This window comes from Xenopus laevis, chromosome 4L (assembly GCF_017654675.1).
Source record: "Xenopus laevis strain J_2021 chromosome 4L, Xenopus_laevis_v10.1, whole genome shotgun sequence".
NCBI lineage: Eukaryota > Metazoa > Chordata > Amphibia > Anura > Pipidae > Xenopus > Xenopus laevis.
The window spans coordinates 113,026,054-113,045,259 of record NC_054377.1 but is presented as its reverse complement, the minus strand read 5'-3'; the positions used below and the strand labels follow the sequence as shown (position 1 = coordinate 113,045,259).

The following is a 19,206-nucleotide window of genomic DNA, read 5'->3' as shown; positions in this document are numbered from 1 at the left end:
AAGGCACAGACTTCCCAAGCAGCGTGGGGTCCTACCCTTTTCTGGCACATGTTGATGGCGTCACCGCCGGGATTCGACCGACGCGTCGCCTGAGCGCAGAGTAAATTATCACCACTTGCCTGGCAGCGGTGTTTTGTTATTGTTTGTAGCTCAGCTCTGTTTATGACTGTAGTAAGAATATAATATAACGAATAGAGTGTTTATAACGCTGGCGCTCTCACAGGCAGCTCGCGAGTGCAAGGGTCAATAAGGGACGCAGGGCGATTGTATTGCAGCCGCTTGGGGGCGGTGCATAAAACTGATTTACACTTGACTCTCTTCGTAAACTACACAGAGAATGACTGGTATTAAATCAAAAATTCATTAACACCATAACGACTCAAATGAACTTGGTTTCAATAGATATATTCATTTCCAGTGCAATTATTATTAATGGGTGTAGCAATGTGGATGCCGTCCCGTGAGAGGGGGTGTAGCAAGATGTCCGACTTCCTGTCGCAGCTGAGTATTTTGCGAAGTTCCGTGACGAGCTCCTCCTTCGGCTCCTTGTCACTCCTTCTAGTTCTTTCTAGTGTGCGGTTCTGTTGAACGTGTCTCCTTCATTATGGACCCGAGGAAAGTGCAGGAGCTGCGGGAGTTCGTGCGGTTGTGTCAGAGTAACCCAGACGTGTTGCACTGCCCAGAATTTAAGTTCTTTACGGACTGGATCATTAGGTAACGGCTTGGCTGCCACCTTGCACCTGAGGTGTCACTTGCGGGAAGCCCACGAATCGCATGTTTCGTTTCAGATACACCTGGTTGCATGGAGTCTGTTCACCTTATAGATGTGCCGTTGTTAATGTATATACTGCTGCCTTTCATTTCTTCTACTGGGGCTGTCAGCTTTGGAAAGGCCTGGCCAATAGTAGGTTAGTAGTCCAGTGTAAGATGCTGGCCTGAGCTTTTGGCACTTCTGCCCCACCGTAGCGCTCAGTTATGGAACCACTGGATTATTTTAGCACAAATAATCAGTTAGTGCCCACAGGCAGTTCTTTAAAGGATTGTTCACCTTTGAGTTAACTTATAGTATGATGCACCTAGTGATATTCTGAGACCATTTGCATTTGGTTTTCATTCTTTGTGTTATTCGGGTTATTTAGCTTTTTATTCAGCAGCTCTGGAGTTTCAACATTCTGGTCGCTAGGGTGCAAATTACCCTAGCAACCATGCATTGACTTGCAGAAGAGACCGGAGTATGAATAGGAGAGGCTGGAATAGAAAGAGGCGTCATAAAAAGTAGCAATAACAATACATTTGTAGCTTTACAGAGCATTTGTTTTTTAGATGGGGTCAGTGACCCCTATTTCAAAGCTGGAAAGAGTCAGCAGATGAAAGCAAATAACTCAAAAAACTATAGAAAATAAATAATGAAGACCAGTTGCAAAGTTGCTTACAATTGGCAACTCAGTAACATACTAAAACTTATAGCAGACATTTTGCGTAAAAAAAAATAAGAACGTACCAGTGCATTGTAGTCCTTTAGATATAGAAGAATTTGGCTTAAAAAAGTAGTGTTTCAGGCTGATATATTGAATATTTCTGCAAAAACCCTAATAATCCTTCTCTTCCACTTCCTGCTCCCTGAATTCCCTGACTGTCCAGGGGAGCTGATGGCTCTCAGCTCACTGCACTGTAGGACAGGAACCAATCAGCAGCTAGCAGGACCTGATAGGGAACTGAAGCCTGTCTGCTTGTGTGACTGCAGGGCTGTGATTGGCTGTCCCCCTCCTACTGTGCTTCTGGCAGGGACCATTAGGACTCTCACCCCTCATTTGAAACACAGACAGGGACCAGAGAACACTTATAGGGAGCGCCAATAAAGGGGCTATTTTTAAATATAATATTAATTTTTAGCACCATGTAAAAGCAACAACATATATTACTTATACTTGCCTACAAAATTAGGGTTTCTACATCCTATATGTCTCCTTTAACGTAAAGGTGAACCACCCCTTTAAGTTAACTTTCATTATGTTGTAGAATGGCTAATTCTGAGCAACTTTGCAACTGGCCCTAATTTTTTTTTCTTTTTATAGTCAATTGTATGCCTTCTTAAGGTGGCCATACACGGGCCGATAAAAGCTGCCGACAGACCAAGTCGGCAGCTTATTGGCCCGTGTATGGGGGCCCCCGACGGGCTTCCCCGATCGAGATCTGGCCGAAAGTCGGCCAGATCTCGATCGGATGGGGTTAAAAATCCCGTCGGATCGCGGCCGCATCTGTTCGTTGATGCGGTCCCGCGATCCGACCGCCCGTTTGGCGAACGCTAGGATCCGATCGTTGGGCCCTAGGGCCCACGATCGGATCAGCCCGATATTGCCCACCTCAAGGTGGGCATATCGGAGGGATATCCGCTCGTTTGGCGACATCGCCAAACGAGCGGATCTATCCGTGTATGGCCACCTTTACTCTCTCCAGCTTTCAGCTGGGGGTCAGTGACCTCCTCTAAAAACGTATGCTTTTTAAAGGGCAAGCCAACCCCAAAATCAAAATGTGCCTAATAAAAAATTATTAAACATTTTCATTGAAGTTATTTGTAAAAACAATTGCTATTGAAAGCAGGATTTGCTTAACTTTTAGTTGTTTCTTTTTAAACTATGTTGCTAAAGTCTTAGTTCCCCAGCAAAGACAGGTCTGTTAGTCAGTTGCCTTGTCTTACATTGTATTAGTCATAGGCTATAACTAAGTGTCTCTGGTAGACACGAAACGTGTCAGGCCTTGATTCTTAATTATGGAGAATAAAATGTAAGATTTTTAACCTTTTACAATCTGACTCTGATCTTACTACAGTGTGGGTCCAGGCTTGTGCCAGCCTCCTTTGATATCTACTGATGGTTATAGCACAACAGGTTGGACATGATCTAAATCATGGTTTCATATAAGTAACAATTTTCATGTTTTCCTGATTAAACTGAATATTTTTGTCCTTTCTACAATTACATAATTTATGGTTCTCACTTTGACTAGCCTTGTAATCCGGTCTCCTCTAGATTTAACCCATAAGGGGCATAGTTTTTATGACTCTGCTTTAAATGTATGTCCTTTGGCAATTTTTTTTTAAATTAATTTGGCAAAAAATGTGCTTTTACTGGTAGTTGTTGCCTACTAAAATTTATAGCTAGATTTCTTCCTCTCATTTCTGTCATTGATGCTTTTGATATATATTTCAAGACTGTGCCACTTCTTTCATTTAACTTATTTGACATACTACAGGATTGTAGGTCACATTACGGTAAATAGTCTATGGAGCCCTTGAACAGGTTTGGTGGGTGCAACAATGACTTGGATCGCCCCATTCTGCCACAGGCTTTCGTTCTTTTAACTTCTCGAAGGTGTCCAGCCATAAATCTGTTTCACGGGCATAATATTATTCCTGTTAACTAAAGTTCCCTTGCCAAATGCATGGGTATTGTTATCTGGGCAGGATCTGATTGTTACCATCACAATCTGGCGTGTCCTAAACATTGCGACATTCCATAGGCTTTGCCGTTTGAAGTGGAGAGGCATGAAGATAAATCTTTTTTTCTGACATTAAGGGGCCAATTCACCAAGCTCAAGTGAAGGATTCTAAGTAAAAAAACTTCGAATTTCGAAGTGTTTTTTGGGCTACTTCGACCATCGAATGGGCTACTTCGACATTTGACTACGACTTCGAATCGAAGGATTCGAACTAAAAATCATTCGACTATTTGACCATTCGATAGTCTAAGTACTGTCTCTTTAAGAAAAAACTTCGACCCCCTAGTTCGCCACCTAAACGCTATGAACCCAATGTTAGCCTATGGGGAAGGTCCCGATAGGCTTGGCTAAGTTTTTTTGGTCGAAGGATAAATCTTTCGATCGTTGGATTAAAATCCTTTGAATCGTTCGATTCAAAGGATTTAATCATTCGATCGATGGATTATTCCTTCGATCGTTCGATATTCGAAGTCAAAGGATTTTCATTCCCCAGTCGAATATCGAGGGTTAATTAACCCTCGATATTCGACCCTTGATGCATCGGCCCCTAATAGTCAAGGTTGTTTGCAGAGTAGGAGAGGCAAGCTATCATAGGGTATTGATAGGTTAATGACTGACCAAAGCATTCCCTGCTCACCCATATAGCTGCTATAATCCATTTCATCTATATGTAATTAGCCTTTACTTGCTGCCAGGTTTCCATTGAGCAGGATTCTGCCTAGAAGAAACAGGGACCTGGAACAGAGAATCTGTGGTGTGGGCATAATTTGAAAACCAAAACCAAATTCCAGTTTAACTTAAAAAAAAGTAATCTAATATTTGCGTATGGGATTGTTCTATATTAGAGAGCCCATTGTTAAAGACTATAATACTTTTAGATTGTAAGCACTGTTGAGCAGGACCTTTTCAATATTTACCTTTTCAATCTGTATGTTTGCTGCTCACTTGCAATTGCCAGTATATATATGTTGCTTATGTCTGTACCGAGCTATGCCTTTAAAGTTTTTTTCCCATTGTCCTGTCACTGTTTCTAGTAATTACTTTTACTTAACCCAAGGAATACTAGAAGGTAAAATGTCCCCACACAAGGACCCAGGTCAGCCTATTTATGTATCTAAATATAATTTGTTTTTCAGCATGGGGGCTTCAGTTCCAGCAGCTTCAAGCAAAGAATCACCCACTTCTACCAAAACGGTTAGTGTTCTTAATAGATGACTTTAAAAAATGTCATTCTCCCTGATTGGTTGAAATCTTAAAGGGGTTGTTCACCCTTTTAGGGTAATGGGTAGACATTCATATTCTGAGATCATATAGCTTTCTGTTCAGCAACTATCAAGTTTGGTTTTCAGCAGCTATCTGGTTGCTAGGGTCTTGTTTAGTCTGGCAACCAGGCAGTGGTTTGTATCGGCACTAGAATATGAATCAGTGAGGTACACAGTAGAAAGTTAAATAAAATTAAAAATGTAGCTTCACAGTAATAGTTTGTGGCTTCTGGGGTCAGTGATTCCCATTTGAAAGCTGGAAGGAATTGAAAGAAGAAAACCATTCAAAAACTATATTAAAAAAAAAAAGATAATGCAGACCAATTACAAAGTTGCTTGGAATAGGACATACTATAACACGCTAAAAGTTAACTTAATGGTGAACCACTCCTTTAAGAGGAGTTTTTTGCCGTCCTCTTGATCAACTAGCAGGTAGGCAGGTTATACTGTAAGTAGACTTGAATGGATGGACATGTATCTCTTTTTCAACCTAACTTACTATGTTATTATGTTACAGTTTTGCACACCTCCTTCCTTCTTTACTCCGAAAAGAAGACTAATCGTTTAAGGTTCATCAAATGTTAACCAGTTGTAAATTCAACTTACTGCATGTATTGGGATCTGAAGATGATAAGCTAGTTAAGAGCTCATGCCTCTTGGTACTACTTATGAACAATAGGAATCAGGCGGGGAACACTCTGAATAGCATTACCAATGTTTGTACAGGCTCTTAAAGGAACAGTAACACCAAAAAAGTGTGTTACTGGAATGATAATATAATAGTGTTGCCCTGCACTAATAAAACTGGTGTGTTTATTTCAAAAACACAACTATAGTTTATATAAACAAGCTGCTGTGTAGCCATGGGGGCTGCCATTCCAGCACAGGGTACACAGTAGATAAGATACTTTCTGAAGAAGCCCTTTACATGCTGCAGAGCAGAGTATATGTTTGACCTTTGCCTGCTTTAAAATGGCTGCCCCCATGGCTACACATCAGCTTGTTTTTATAAACTATAGTAGTTTTTCTGAAGCAAACATACAGTTGTACCAGTGCAGTAGAGCAGTACGTTATATTTTCATTGCTTTGAAACATTTTCATTTTTGTTGTTACTGTTCCTTTAACTGACCAATAAGTATATAGGTTAAATACATATCAAAAGTGCATTTGTTTTTGTCTGTTTTTACCACAGACTATACATAAGTTAACTTGGTAAACCTTGTTGTTAAACCTTGTATTTCAAAATGACCTACAAAATAATATTCATGTAGATGACGCTGCAGCATGATCTAAATAAACACATCTTAGCTTGGGCAGAAATAAGCCAATATTTACCAAAAAGCTAACGCGGATCTGGAAGATGAGCCTTCTGCCTCATACCACATAATTTACCATATTGGCCTTAGAGGGAAATCAAATACCTGGCAGATGTAGTTATTGGCTTGGAATGAAGCACATCCCTATATTGGGTTTTGTTTGCGTTGTGAATTTTTCATTGAAGTTAGGATGAATTACAATCCAATATTCACAAACAGACTTTAAAGTGGTGGTTCACCTTCAAACAACTAGTTGATTTCAGATCACCAGAAATAAAGACTTTTTCCAATCACTTTTTATGTGTCGCTGTTTTTCTGATATTAAAGATAAAGAGTAAAGTGTTAATTTTCACATTCTAAGGGTTGGGCCAGATGGGGAGATTTAGTCGTCTGGTGACTAATTTCCTCTTCTGCGGGGCGACAATCTCCGCCAACTGCCTTCCGTCTGCGCTAATGCACTTTGTGGTGCTTTGAATTCTGAAACCACCCGAAGTTGCCTTACGAGGAAACTTCGGAAATCAAAGTGCCGTGAGTACATTAGCGCAGGCGATTCTTCATTCAAGCAGGTGGAAGGCAGTTTGGGAAGATTGTTGCCCCGCAGAAGAGACGATTAGCCAGACGGCTAAATCTCCCCAAATCTGCCCGTCTGCCCCAGCCCTAAAGTAGCTCTGGAAGGGGGGGACCCTGTAAACTGCTCTAAATTGATGCATTTAGTTGATACATTTCTTATCTTTGTCCCTGCTGAGCAGAATCTCTGGGTTTCAGTACAGGCAACTGTTAGAATTGATACAATAGTTGCTAATACTCCAGAGATGCTGCTGAGAAAAGTATCAACTAAATATTGCAAAATTGTAACAATTTAGAGTCTGCACCTGAATTACTGAGCTGCCAGACTCAAACACCAGAGACAGGAACATTCAACTTTAAACTTAGATTTTGGAAAAACATTAAAAAATAAATAATGGAAAGTAATTGAAAAAAGTCTTTATTTCTGTTGAACAATCTGAAAACAACTGAACTGAAAAAAGTGCTTGGAAGGTGAACAACTCCTTTAAGATTGCTTCTCTCCTGGTTTCAAATTGCTCTTCTCTTCAACAGCAACTCTTTCCCAAGATTTTAACTGTTTTTTCTTTGCGTGAGAGTCTTATTTTCCCATATCCCACTTTTTTGCTCAGCAGTAATGATGGTCTTTGTTCACAGGAGACACCGGTACAGGAAGAGAGAACACCCACGCCACCTCCCAAACCAGAGAGTGAGGAGAGTGATATTGGTAATGATCATTTCCCTTGCTTATAATGTTAGACTGTAGGTATGTAGAAGACTGCATCATAGTGTAGTTCATTTGAGCCTTCAGCTCCTTCTGTGCCAAACATTGAAATAGCAGTAAGGTACACATACATAACGTAACACGTAATATTAAGGTATCCCATCCATATGCCAATGGATTCATTTACAAATTTGTGTGGTTTGGTTTATTTTGGCTCCAGAGATTGATAACGAGGGAGTGATTCCTGGAGATGATGATGAACCACAAGAGATGGGAGATGAATCTGCAGAGGTAATTAGGTGCCCTACTCATTATGTATTTATTATCCCAGACCTTTGGCAGACCTTAGAGGCACATTTATCAAAGGTCGAATTTGGAATTCACGTGAGTCTTTAAAAACTCCCCTAAATTCCAATACATTTGAAATTTGACCAATCTAAATTTATTAAAAAAAAAAATCTAATTCTTTAAACTCTTAATGGGCTCGACCTCAAAACTCGAATCGAATTTGATTAAAATTTTAAAAACTCTGTTTGAGTTTTTTATACAGGAAGGCTGCAAACAACTCAAAATTGATCACTGGACCCCTCCCACTTACTTGAACAGCAATTTGTCAGGTTTAAATGCCAAATAGTCGAATTTTAGTTCTTAAAGGGCCAGTCTATGATAAATCTCGAAAATCGAATTCTAATTTTTTAAAAAGTCGAATTTGACAGTTTTGCCCATAAAAAAATTTCTAACTTCGAATTCGTATTTTCAATTCGACCCTTTATAAATCTGCCCCTTAGTGTTCAGAACGCTTGATTTCATTTTATTCTTACATTTAGGGGTCTATTTTTTTTTATTCTGTGTAAAACTAATCTCCGCATAAAGGCTGTGAAAAAAGGCAGTTTAAAATAAATTGCAAATTTATCAAGGTCTGTGCTGGATTTGACACCATTATTATTCGCTGCTTTGGCCATATTTTCCCATAGCATTTTCGAGCGGCAGTTTACAGTTATATGGATTTGTTCAGAGAGGTATGCGGCCTCCAAAAATCAGTGCAAAGATTGAGATCGATTTTTTTTTTTATATGTGCTGATGTGTGGTCAATTGGAACTGTTTTCTTTTTCCTTTTTTACACTGCATAATAAATAGGCACTTTACTCTTTGTCGTCCCCGCCCCGGTCCAGTGGATGCATTGTTAACGAAGCTTTATTTCTGCAGGTAACCGAAGAAATGATGGATCAGGCCAATGAAAAAAAAGTAGAAGCAATTAATGCTTTGGGAGAAGGTGCGTATTGAAGGCAACAGTGAGTCATTTAGCCAATATAACTGGATGCAGATTAAAATAGGTTTGGTTTTTTTTTTTCTGAATTGGTCTCCATTTCTATTGATACTGAAGGGTGGCAGTGTAAAAATGTAACATTCCATGGCGAAAAGCATTTGACAAATCACCACTGGATATTTATTCTAGATAAAGTATATTTTGTATGAAGTAATATGTTTTTAAATGGAACACCTGCCAGGGTTAATTCACTCAATACATTTACCTAACAGAAAAAAATAAATCCAAATCTAGGTATGCACCAAACCCACTTATACATTAACCTCATTTGAACACTAGTTTAAATAGGTCTTCCACTGAGAAATTACTATTTTTTTTTTTTAGTCTGAGTCAGGGTTGCAGAAAAACAGCCAAACAGATGCTGCTATTAATAGTATTTACATTTACATATAACTTTAAACTCATTGAGAATGCATAACGTGGCCTGGAAAGTTGCTGAGAATTGCATTTTTATTAACTATTCATAAAATAGTAAAGGGATCCTTCAACCAAAAAAACTCACTTTACTTATCTGTAAACAAGAAATGTCTTTTATATTTCACTTACAGATAATGCCGCTGAAATAACACAACTAAGATTTGTATTTAGCCAAATGAATTGTGTACGAACAGGAATCTAACCTCTAATGATATTACAATTTTGGCCCCACATTCCTCATGATTTGATGAATAACAGTTTGTAGTGCTGATGGCATCTTTATTTATTTATTTTTTTATATTATCAGGTGAGCTTCAAAAATCCATTGAATTGTTTACTGAAGCTATAAAACTGAACCCACGGATAGCAATTTTATATGCAAAAAGAGCGAGGTGAGACTCTTTATTTCTAATGTTGGATCAGGTTGAACTTTATGGGAATCTGTCTTTTTAACCTCAACCTCATCTGCTAAACTAAATTGGATTATACAGGATGTTTTTGTAGGGTGGGATTCAGGACTAAAATATGGATTTTGAATGTCTACATAGGCCCACTTAATACAGTGATATTGTGATGCTTAAAATAATGTGTAGAATTCAACTGAAACCAATTTACTGGGGCCGAAGCTAAGACCAAGGCTTAAACAACGTCCACTGAGAAAAAGGAATCTGTGTTCCAGGGAAATGTCACCTTCAGTATCCGCTCATCTTTAAAAGTCAGGTGTGTCAGGGGTATCTAATGCTATGCCTATGTTTTTTTGTGTGAATCGGTGCCTTTGTAGTTGCTCAGACTTGAGGTGGCCATAGACGCAGCGATAATATTGTTTAAAAAACAAAATATTGGCAGAAGATTTGGATATCGGTTGGCTCTTCGATTGGGCACCTTTGAAGGCACCTGAACATCGGCCATTGTTAGTGCTGAATTATCAGATAATGGTATAATTCTATTGTTTCTACCTGTATATCTGACAATTCAGCTCTACACGTGTGTACTGAAACTTCAATCTTTCCTGGAACGTCTATGGCAGTGATCCCCAACCAGTAGCTCGTGAGCAACATGTTGCTCTCCAACCCCTTGGATGTTGCTCCCGGTGGTCTCAAAGCAGTGTTTATTTTTTAATTCCTGGCCTGGAGGCAAGTTTTAGTTGTATAAAAACCAGGTGCACTGCCAAACAGAGCCTCAATGTAGGTTGACAATCTACATAGGGGCTGCCAAATGGCCAATCACAGCACTTATATGGCACCCCAAGAATATTTTTCTTGCTTGTGTTGCTCCCCAACTCCTTTTACTTTTGAATGTTGCTCACTGGTTGAAAAGGTTGGGGATCCCTGGTCTATGGCCACTATGACCATGAGATCAAAATGAGATTATGACTAGGGATGCACCGAATCCAGGATTCGGTTCAGGATTCGCCCAGGATTCGGCCTTTTTCAGCAGGATTCGGATTCGGTCGAATCCTTCTGCCCGGCCGAACCAAATCCTAATTTGTATATGCTAATTAGGGGCAGGAGGGAAATCACATGACATTTTGTCACAAAACAAGGAAGTAAAAAATATTTTCCCCTTCCCAGCCCTAATTTGCATATGCAAATTAGGGTTCGGTATTCGGACGAATCTTTCGGGAAGGATTCGGGATTCGGCCGAATCTAAAATAGTGGATTCGGTGCATCCCTAATTGTGACTGTGGCTCAGTAAGAATGCTTTGAAACAAAATAGTTGGTCTAGGTAAGTCCAATAATGTCTTGAACAAGAGCCGTCCACGTTCCTAGAATAGAGGATAAGGAGCCATTAAATCAGGTTTTTATATCTTAACTTTGTCCTTAAACAGTCTGGTTGCAAGAGGAGAGCTTGGGGTTAATTGAGGCAAGAACAGTGTAATACTCTTTCACAGAGTCGCCAAATGCAAGAGTTTTTCCAGACAGGCTTCAGCAGACGGGGGCAGTTAAGGTTTTTGACTCATGATGGAGGACATTTGGGAAAAGAGGTCTACAGTAAACAGGCATGACCTTTTCTAAAAGTTAGATATTTGGCGCATTTACAGTCTTATTGTAAACCCCGGTCATTAAATAGATGGTATTATAGTAAGGCTAAGCTGCACCCTGTAAGAGAAGAACAACACAAGTCAGGCACCAATGTGTCCAGTCTATTAGCCTTCTTTATCCAAGCTGCACACTAAATACAAGTTTATTTTACACAGCTTAAAGCTCAGGGCAACACAAAGCCCATATTGAAGTTATTGACTCTTTTTCATAGTTGCCCCCCCCAGTTTGTCCATTAATGCTCACTTCCGGTATTGCTAGCTACTGATCACACACTGGGCAACTTCCCTTGTTGCTAAATTGTGCTTTGTTGTATTAGCCATTGTCTTTTATGTGAGATCCTCTTCATAAATTATAACTGGTTGTATCCACACATCCTATTAAATTGTAATCTTTTAAGCAGGGCAGTCTGTCCTTAAAGGCATTTAACATTTGGCTTCATGTTATTCTTTAAATAAAGCATTATAATGTCTCTTCTGTGTAAGTGGATTGTGAACAGTACAGGAAGTGTGTGTATGTATATATGTGTGTGTGCGTATGTACCGTATATACTCGAGTATAAGCCGACCCGAGTATAAGCCGAGGTAACTACTTTTACCTACAAAAACTGGGAAACCTGATTGACTCGAGTATAAGCCTAGTGTGCTTTCAGCTGAAAGAGACTGGCTTCCATTTCCTTTTACAAATAAGATAATAAATCAATGAAAAGATACCGTACTTTGATTCACTATCTAGAACAGGATAGGACTGATTGCAGCCCAAGATTGTGCAGAATAGTTTCAGCAGACCACTCTCCTACACATGTATGCATTGACAAACAGCTGATACCCTAACTGGCCAAAGAATGTTTTACCAAGTGGTTCCTTCCCTTTTCGAGTCTATTAGATAGGGAATTTTAAGTGTAACAACAATGCACTGGTGAATAGGCTGGGTCTAAATAGCATGCACATCAATCATATGATAAATGGCTTCAATAACGGGACGAGAGAGGCCGGCATCCAGCAGTATATTATTGTAACTGTGCAACGAACCTTTCAAGTGCGTCGGCAGAGAGAGAGACCGGCATCCCGAGTATATTACCGTAACTGTGCAACGAACCGGCAGCACTTTCTAGACAATGCGCTGGACGTCGGATGCGGGAGGCTGCTGATCATACTCGCGAGGCCAGCGCGGGGACAGGTGATCTTTTCCTTCATGATAGCCTGGCCACCCAGGTCCCTTCAGCTAGGCAAGCCCTGTACCGGACCCCTAAAACCAGCCGGTTTTCCGGCTAATCCGGCCCTGGCTGCGGCCCAATTACAGGAGAGGTTGAGTAGGAGGGGCTATCGGAAGCATGTAATGCAGGGAAAATGGCTGCCGGCTGAACTAACCAATACAGCCAGGAACGAGGCAGCTGTGTGGGGCACAGGAAGATTTCTTCAGCGCAATTGATGCGGTTTGAGTGAGTGACTCGAGTATAAGCCGAGGTAGACTTTTTCAGCACATTTTGGGTGCTGAAAAACTCGGCTTATACTCGAGTATATACGGTATGTATGTATATATGTATGTATGTATGTATATAGATAGATAGAGATAGAGATAGAGAGAGATAGATAGATATATATATATATATATATATATATATATATATTACAATTCTTTTTCTCTGCCTATTTTTGATACTTATAAGTCATGTTAATTCTTATCTTATTTTTAGTGTGTATGTTCAGCTACAGAAGCCAAATGCAGCCATCCGTGACTGTGACAGAGCAATAGCCATTAATCCTGATTCAGCACAGCCGTACAAGTGGAGAGGGAAAGCACACAGGTGAGAGATTCATAAATAATGGAAGGATCGTGGCAGTAGCAAATTACCTGCTATTGGTGTTTAGGGTAACTAGAGAAGTGAGTGGAATTTTTAAAATGCATTCATTATCCTGTAGTCGTGGTGTATTTGAGACCTTATGTAGGCGTTTCATTACTTTTTCTGACCCAAGCAACCAAGTATGATTTCAATGTTGTGGTGAAAAGGGAACGTGAAATTTATAGAAAATAACATTCTTCTCTCACATTAAATCAGGCTGCTGGCCAGAGTTTTGGGCCTTTCTGCCTCCAGCCACCCCACGTCCTGCTTGGGTAATGCTTGCATATAACTTTTCCTGCATTTAATTGACGCGCTGACTGCATATATATTGCTGACCAAACAGAACAGTGGATAGTATAACATCCACAAATGGATAACAACCCAGTTGTGGACATGAGGTAGATGAGAAGTGTTTTTCCTGGAGATTCAGCACATGGCCCATCCAGGCTAGTTATGAGAGGGAGCATATAAATGTGTGAAGGCATAAGGGCAAACTTTAATCTTATCTGTAAATTCTGAAATTTGAAACAAACCATGACCAGGATATAGATCAACTTTTTTTTAAACTGTTTATTGCTGTATAAAAAAAAACCAATAAAAGACATGGAAAGAATGTTCATGACAGTGATCAAATAATCATTGTGATACACAGTTATGTTGTGTTCAATATACCATTATATATCTTTGCATCTATGTTGCTTTCAATGTCTACTGGGTTTGTCACTGTTGGATTATATTTCAAACAATATAATAAAAAAAAAACAAAAAAACCGAAAGGACAAAAAAGAAATTAAGAAATAACTAGGAAGAAAAAGAAATTATGAGGAAGGAGAGAATGTCGCCATTTATAGATACCAGTAAACAGTATGTGGTATATCCAGCAATTGCCATTGATATTGTCGTCCTTATATCTTTAAGCTCTCCTCTGAGAGAAGCTTCTGCCCACCATTTATTATATTGGAAGGGGATAATTGTTTATTTTGTTTTTGTCCTTCAATTGTGTTTAAGTATTCATTCCAGATATCATAAAATAAGGAACCTTTAGATTCTTTATCTTGTAGTGCCAAAACCTATTGCAGTTGCATCGTGTATAGTAGTTTACGTTCCCATATCTGCTGTGGCGGTGGTCTTGTTTCAGTCCAGAATTCCAAAATCGTTTTAATTGCGATTAGTACCATTATGTCTGCTAATCTGTTACCCTTGATGGTATTATCAGTAGGTATAGGATATAATCCCAATAATATTTGTGGCTTTGTCTGGGTTACTGGAATGCCGCATAGGTCTTTCATTTGTGCTAGAATTATATTCCAGAAAGTGCTTCGTTTTGTACATGACTATAAGGCATGTTCTAATGTGCCATCAGGGTGGTTGCACTTCATACAGTTAGGTGTGATTGTTAAAGACAATTTTATGTGCTATATTTGGTGAAACATATGCTCTAGGAAGTTTAAGGGCCACGTCCTGGAAGTATACTACTGATAGGGTTTTTGTATGTTTAGTATAGGTTGTTATAGCTTGCACTGTTGTGATATTTGGTATGATGGTTTGCCATCTTGATATGCCTTCTGTTCGTGAATTGTAATCTGTTTGGTTTTATAATAGCATACACTCCAGATGCCCTGACAAGTTGTCCCTGTTTTGCTTTTATTAAGATATCTAGTGGGTTTTTTGTTATTTGTGACTTTATGCCCGAATCACTAAATCTTCATAGCTTTTAACCTGTAAGGATGCAAAAATGTGGCTGTTGGGGAGACCATATCTTGACTGTAATTCAGGGAATTTGTATATTGTGTTCGTGATAGGGTTAAGAAGTGATCCAATAGTTGTTAGGCCTTTGGTGTGCCATCGTTTAAAGTGAAGATCTGCCTAAGCGCCTTGAAAGCAGCTGTTATTTCGGATAGGAAGAAAAAGTGATTGTTCCGAATAGTTTAGATTGTTTGCCAGGCTTTGATAGTAGTATATAGAAGTCAGTTTGTTTGACAGTGGTGTGGAACTTCAGAGGGTAATTCGTCTAGTAGATAGGATAAAGAAAGATTTATTTTATTTATGTATTTACTTGGTTAACCCAGTCTGTAGCTATCCTGCTAGCTAAATTGTAGTATTTTAATAATAGTAAATTAAGTCTACCATTGCCCCTAGATTGTGCTAATTTTAATAGTGATATCCTTGGTTTTTTATGTTTCCATATAAAGGATTGTACGTTTTTGTTAAATTTGGCTATGTCTGTGGTCTTAAGCAGAATTGGTAGTACTTATAAAATACACCCTTGGGAAGGCGGTCATTTTGAAAAGGTTGTAATTAATGGGTACATTGTCCCTGCTTCTAAAGTCTTGTAAGGTGTTTTCTATAGCATCTGCTAAGTTTAGTGTATATAATTGGTCAATATCTGCTGCTATTTTTACCCCCAGATTTTTCAAGTGTGAGGTGGTTTGCTGGAACATAACAGCTACTGCTATTGTGCTCCTATCAGGTGGAATCCCCAGCCACAGCAACTTTCATTTATCCAAATTGGCTTGGAATCCTGAGATGGTCCCAAAGTTTTGTATTATTGGTATATCTATTATGCTCGGAATCTCCGTGGCTGGATTGGCAACAAATAGCACTGTCTGCATATGCTGATAGTTTAATTTCTGTGGTGCCAATTTTGACTCCTCAAAAGTCTTGTAGGAGATTTAGATTTCGTATTAATGGATCCAGCCTAAAGGTGAAAGGGGGCAGCCTTGTTCATAACTTTTCATATTCAATTTTTCTCAGCTAATGCAATAAACCTTTTTATACTGAATTTACACGGAAGCTTGAAGTTCTCCGGGACCATACATCTAGGAATCCTAAGGTACCTCAGTGCTTATTGATCATATGAAGTATTTTAATAATCTTCTATCTCTTGTAGACTTCTGGGGCACTGGGAAGATTCAGCCCATGACCTGGCCATTGCATGTAAACTGGATTATGATGAGGATGCTAGCGCTATGCTGAAGGAAGTGCAGCCACGGGTAAGTGACCAATCCTCAAATACTTCCTGTTCTGTATCTGTAATCAAAAACGTTGTATTCAATTATAGAGTTTGATTATATGACAGATGTGCATGTCCCCCTGCTTTTCACTCAGACCCTGTCAATATAAACATTTTCCTTTTCATGGACCCAAAGCTACCAAATGCTACTTGGCCTCATATGAATTGGGTTATTGGAAATGGTTAAAGGAGAATAAAAGCCTCACATATAATTATTTGTGGAAAGCTCTCCCTACCCATCTTGCCCCCCTAAATATGCCCTGTTTTCATTAGCTATTGAAGAAATAGTGTAGTGCAGCAGTTTGTTCTCAGTGTTGATGATTGCTTACAGAAGAATATTCAGCAGTGTGCTATGGCACTTATGTTGGTGCTACTCTGCTTAATTTTTGAAGAGGTAATGGAAATGGGGCATATTTTAAGGCAAACTGCTACAGATTGGGTGGGGGGAAAAGTGCTGTTTACAAATAATATGTTTTATGTGAGGCTTGTGTTCTCTTTTAAATAGATCATGATATAGTGTAGGGATAGGTATTCCATGTGCTGTTGAACAAATTCACTTCATTAATTAGATTATTGATGGAATTCTGAGAGTTGTGGTGTGTAACACAGAAAGTGCTTATGGTGCCTATACCATGGCAGTACACGTGGATCTCAAATATGAATAGCTGAACCTGACTTTTGTTTCAAAACTCCGTTCTCTTACGTTTGTGTGATTCGATTGCTGTTCCCTCATTTTAGGCAAATAAAATTGCAGAGCATCGTAGAAAGCATGAACGTAAGCGCGAGGAAAAAGAAATAAATGACAAAAAGGAGCGACTGAAGAAAGCCAAAGAGGAAAATGAGAGAGCACAGAGGGTGAGTGAGAGTCCCTCTTATTGGAAACCTATAGAATCTGTTCTCTCATCTACGCTGAGCTCACAACTAATGTAACTCCTCTCTGTGTTGTTAGGAAGAAGAGGCTCGTCATCAGGCAGGAGCACAGTTTGGTGGATTCCCAGGTATATTTGTTTTAGCGGACCGTCAGACCAGTGACAAAGAATTTCGTTTAATTTCTTCTAGAATACTTGCCTTTAGATAAAAGCAATGGCAAATGTGACATAACATTAAAGTAATGTTCTGTTTCTATGCCTTTATGTGCCATGAGGGCAAATGCCATGCCTCCAATATGCTCCTTGTAGTTTGATGGAATTAATTCCGTCTGACTTCTGTATTTTATTTCACAGGTGGGTTCCCTGGAGGAATGCCTGGAATGGGTGGCATGCCTGGAATGGGTGGCATGCCTGGAATGGGTGGCATGCCTGGAATGGGTGGAATGCCAGGAATGGCTGGAATGCCAGGAGTCAGTGACATTTTATCAGATCCAGAAGTGCTGACAGCCATGCAGGTAAGGATATAAATGTCTTTAGTAGTTTTCATAGTGAAGGGGTAAGGTTGTATCTCATGGTGCTGTCGTTTCTCTCTGCACAGAATGTGCGTGTTACTTTATACGTGTAAGGATTATGTAACATTAATTACCGGAACATCTTTCCTTTTCTCCCCAGGACCCCGAGGTGATGGCTGCATTTCAAGATGTGGCGCAAAATCCAGCCAACATGTCGAAGTATCAGAACAACCCCAAGGTGATGAACCTAATCACCAAACTGTCGAGTAAATTTGGGGGAAGTGCATAATCTGCTGAGGAGTCTAAGCAATACAGGAAAAAAAAGCCAATAGCTGGGCCATATCCATTAACACCCTGGAGTGGCCTGCTGTATCCTCTTCTCCCTTATTAACACTCTGATGGGATTGCTGCAGTACCACAGAAATCCGCCAGCATTCAGCATGTATTCCTATGGCAAATAAGGAGTATAGAGATATGAAGGTTAATGTTTAATTTTTTTTTTTGTTTTATTACTAGCTTGTCTGGAAGGAGTTTGTGTTTATAGGCAAATTCTGTCCCATTCTGGAGATGCCGTCCCCTTTATCCAAATATACTTTTGTATACTGGTACTGTAATACAGTAGGGCAATAAAAGCACTTGCCTGATATATCCCATTTTCCCTTCAGTTGCACACCATGTCCAAACACATTATGTGAAAGCAAAAGATGGAATGTGTATGAATCCCCCTAAAGCCAGAGATCTCACTGGATTTAATTAATAAAATCCTCTGACGGAATAACGATTTCAGTTCCACTCCCAGCCACCCAATCTCCTTTCACTAATGACTGTGACATAAGAAGCTGTGTAAGAACTTCTGCGTAAACTGGAATATGTTTATATTTGTATTAATTTGTTCTCTGTTCCATTACATTTTGCTACATAAATATGCCTCCAGCTGGCCAAATGACCATATGTTAATTATATTTTCTGCCTTCAAAAATGTAGTCTGTTTAACAGGGGAATGGCAACCGGGGGGGGGGGTCTGGTGGTAAAACTTTGTGCAAACTGTAATAATTACCCACAGGTATTGTATGCAGGTTCTTTAGCCAATGGCAGGGATCCCAAAACTATGGCTTGTGAACAACATGTAGTCCATCCCCTTGTTGCTCCCAGTGTCCTCAAACAGGCGCTTATTTTGGATTTCCTGGCTTTGTTTGGCAGTACATATGGTCTTTATGCAACAGAGTCTCCTATAGGCTGCCAGTTCACATAGGGGCTAACAAATATCCAATCACAGCCCTTATTTGGCATCCCCAGGATGCATGTGTTGCTCCCCAACTCTTTTTACCTCTCAATGAGTCTCCCAGCTAAAAATAAATAAATAAATAAATAAATGAAAAAAAGTTGGGGACCCCCGTACTAAGGGCTAAACTACATGGGAGATATTTGTAGGATGGTGCCAGGCGCATTTCTACAAGTCGGATGTAGTTGCATTAGTCAGCATATAATAGGACTGATACAAAAACCTGATGTGTAAACTGCATGGAACATTTGTCATCTGAAACGACATGCTTTTGTCAGAACACTGCATTCTGTGTCTGCATCCGACCAGATAAAATCTGAAATCAAAGGTCGAGTATGCCGCTTTGGGGCATAAAAAAATCTCAAATTTGAAATTTGAGTTTTTACTAAAACAAACATTGAAAACTCATATTTATTGGGAAAACACAACTCGACCTTTGATACATCTGCCCCAAATGTAGATGCCTGAACAAATCACACCAGCCATCTTTATCTGATCCCACTTAACATTACAGTTATACTACCTATAGGGGAGTTTTTAAGACTAAAAAGAAATTGCTCC

The 19,206-nt window shown here is 39.5% G+C and overlaps 1 protein-coding gene across 1 annotated transcript; it reads left to right on the top strand.

The window, feature by feature from the left end:
* The first annotated feature begins 558 nt into the window (after positions 1-558).
* Positions 559-18,309, top strand: st13.L (ST13, Hsp70 interacting protein L homeolog). The gene is given in 12 exon segments (NM_001093188.1): positions 559-714; positions 4,635-4,692; positions 7,277-7,346; positions 7,564-7,634; positions 8,550-8,616; positions 9,395-9,479; positions 12,823-12,933; positions 15,860-15,962; positions 16,721-16,837; positions 16,932-16,980; positions 17,206-17,366; positions 17,524-18,309. Coding segments are annotated over 12 exon segments (1,131 nt in total). The 5' UTR covers positions 559-604; the 3' UTR covers positions 17,653-18,309.
* The last annotated feature ends 897 nt before the right edge of the window (positions 18,310-19,206 follow it).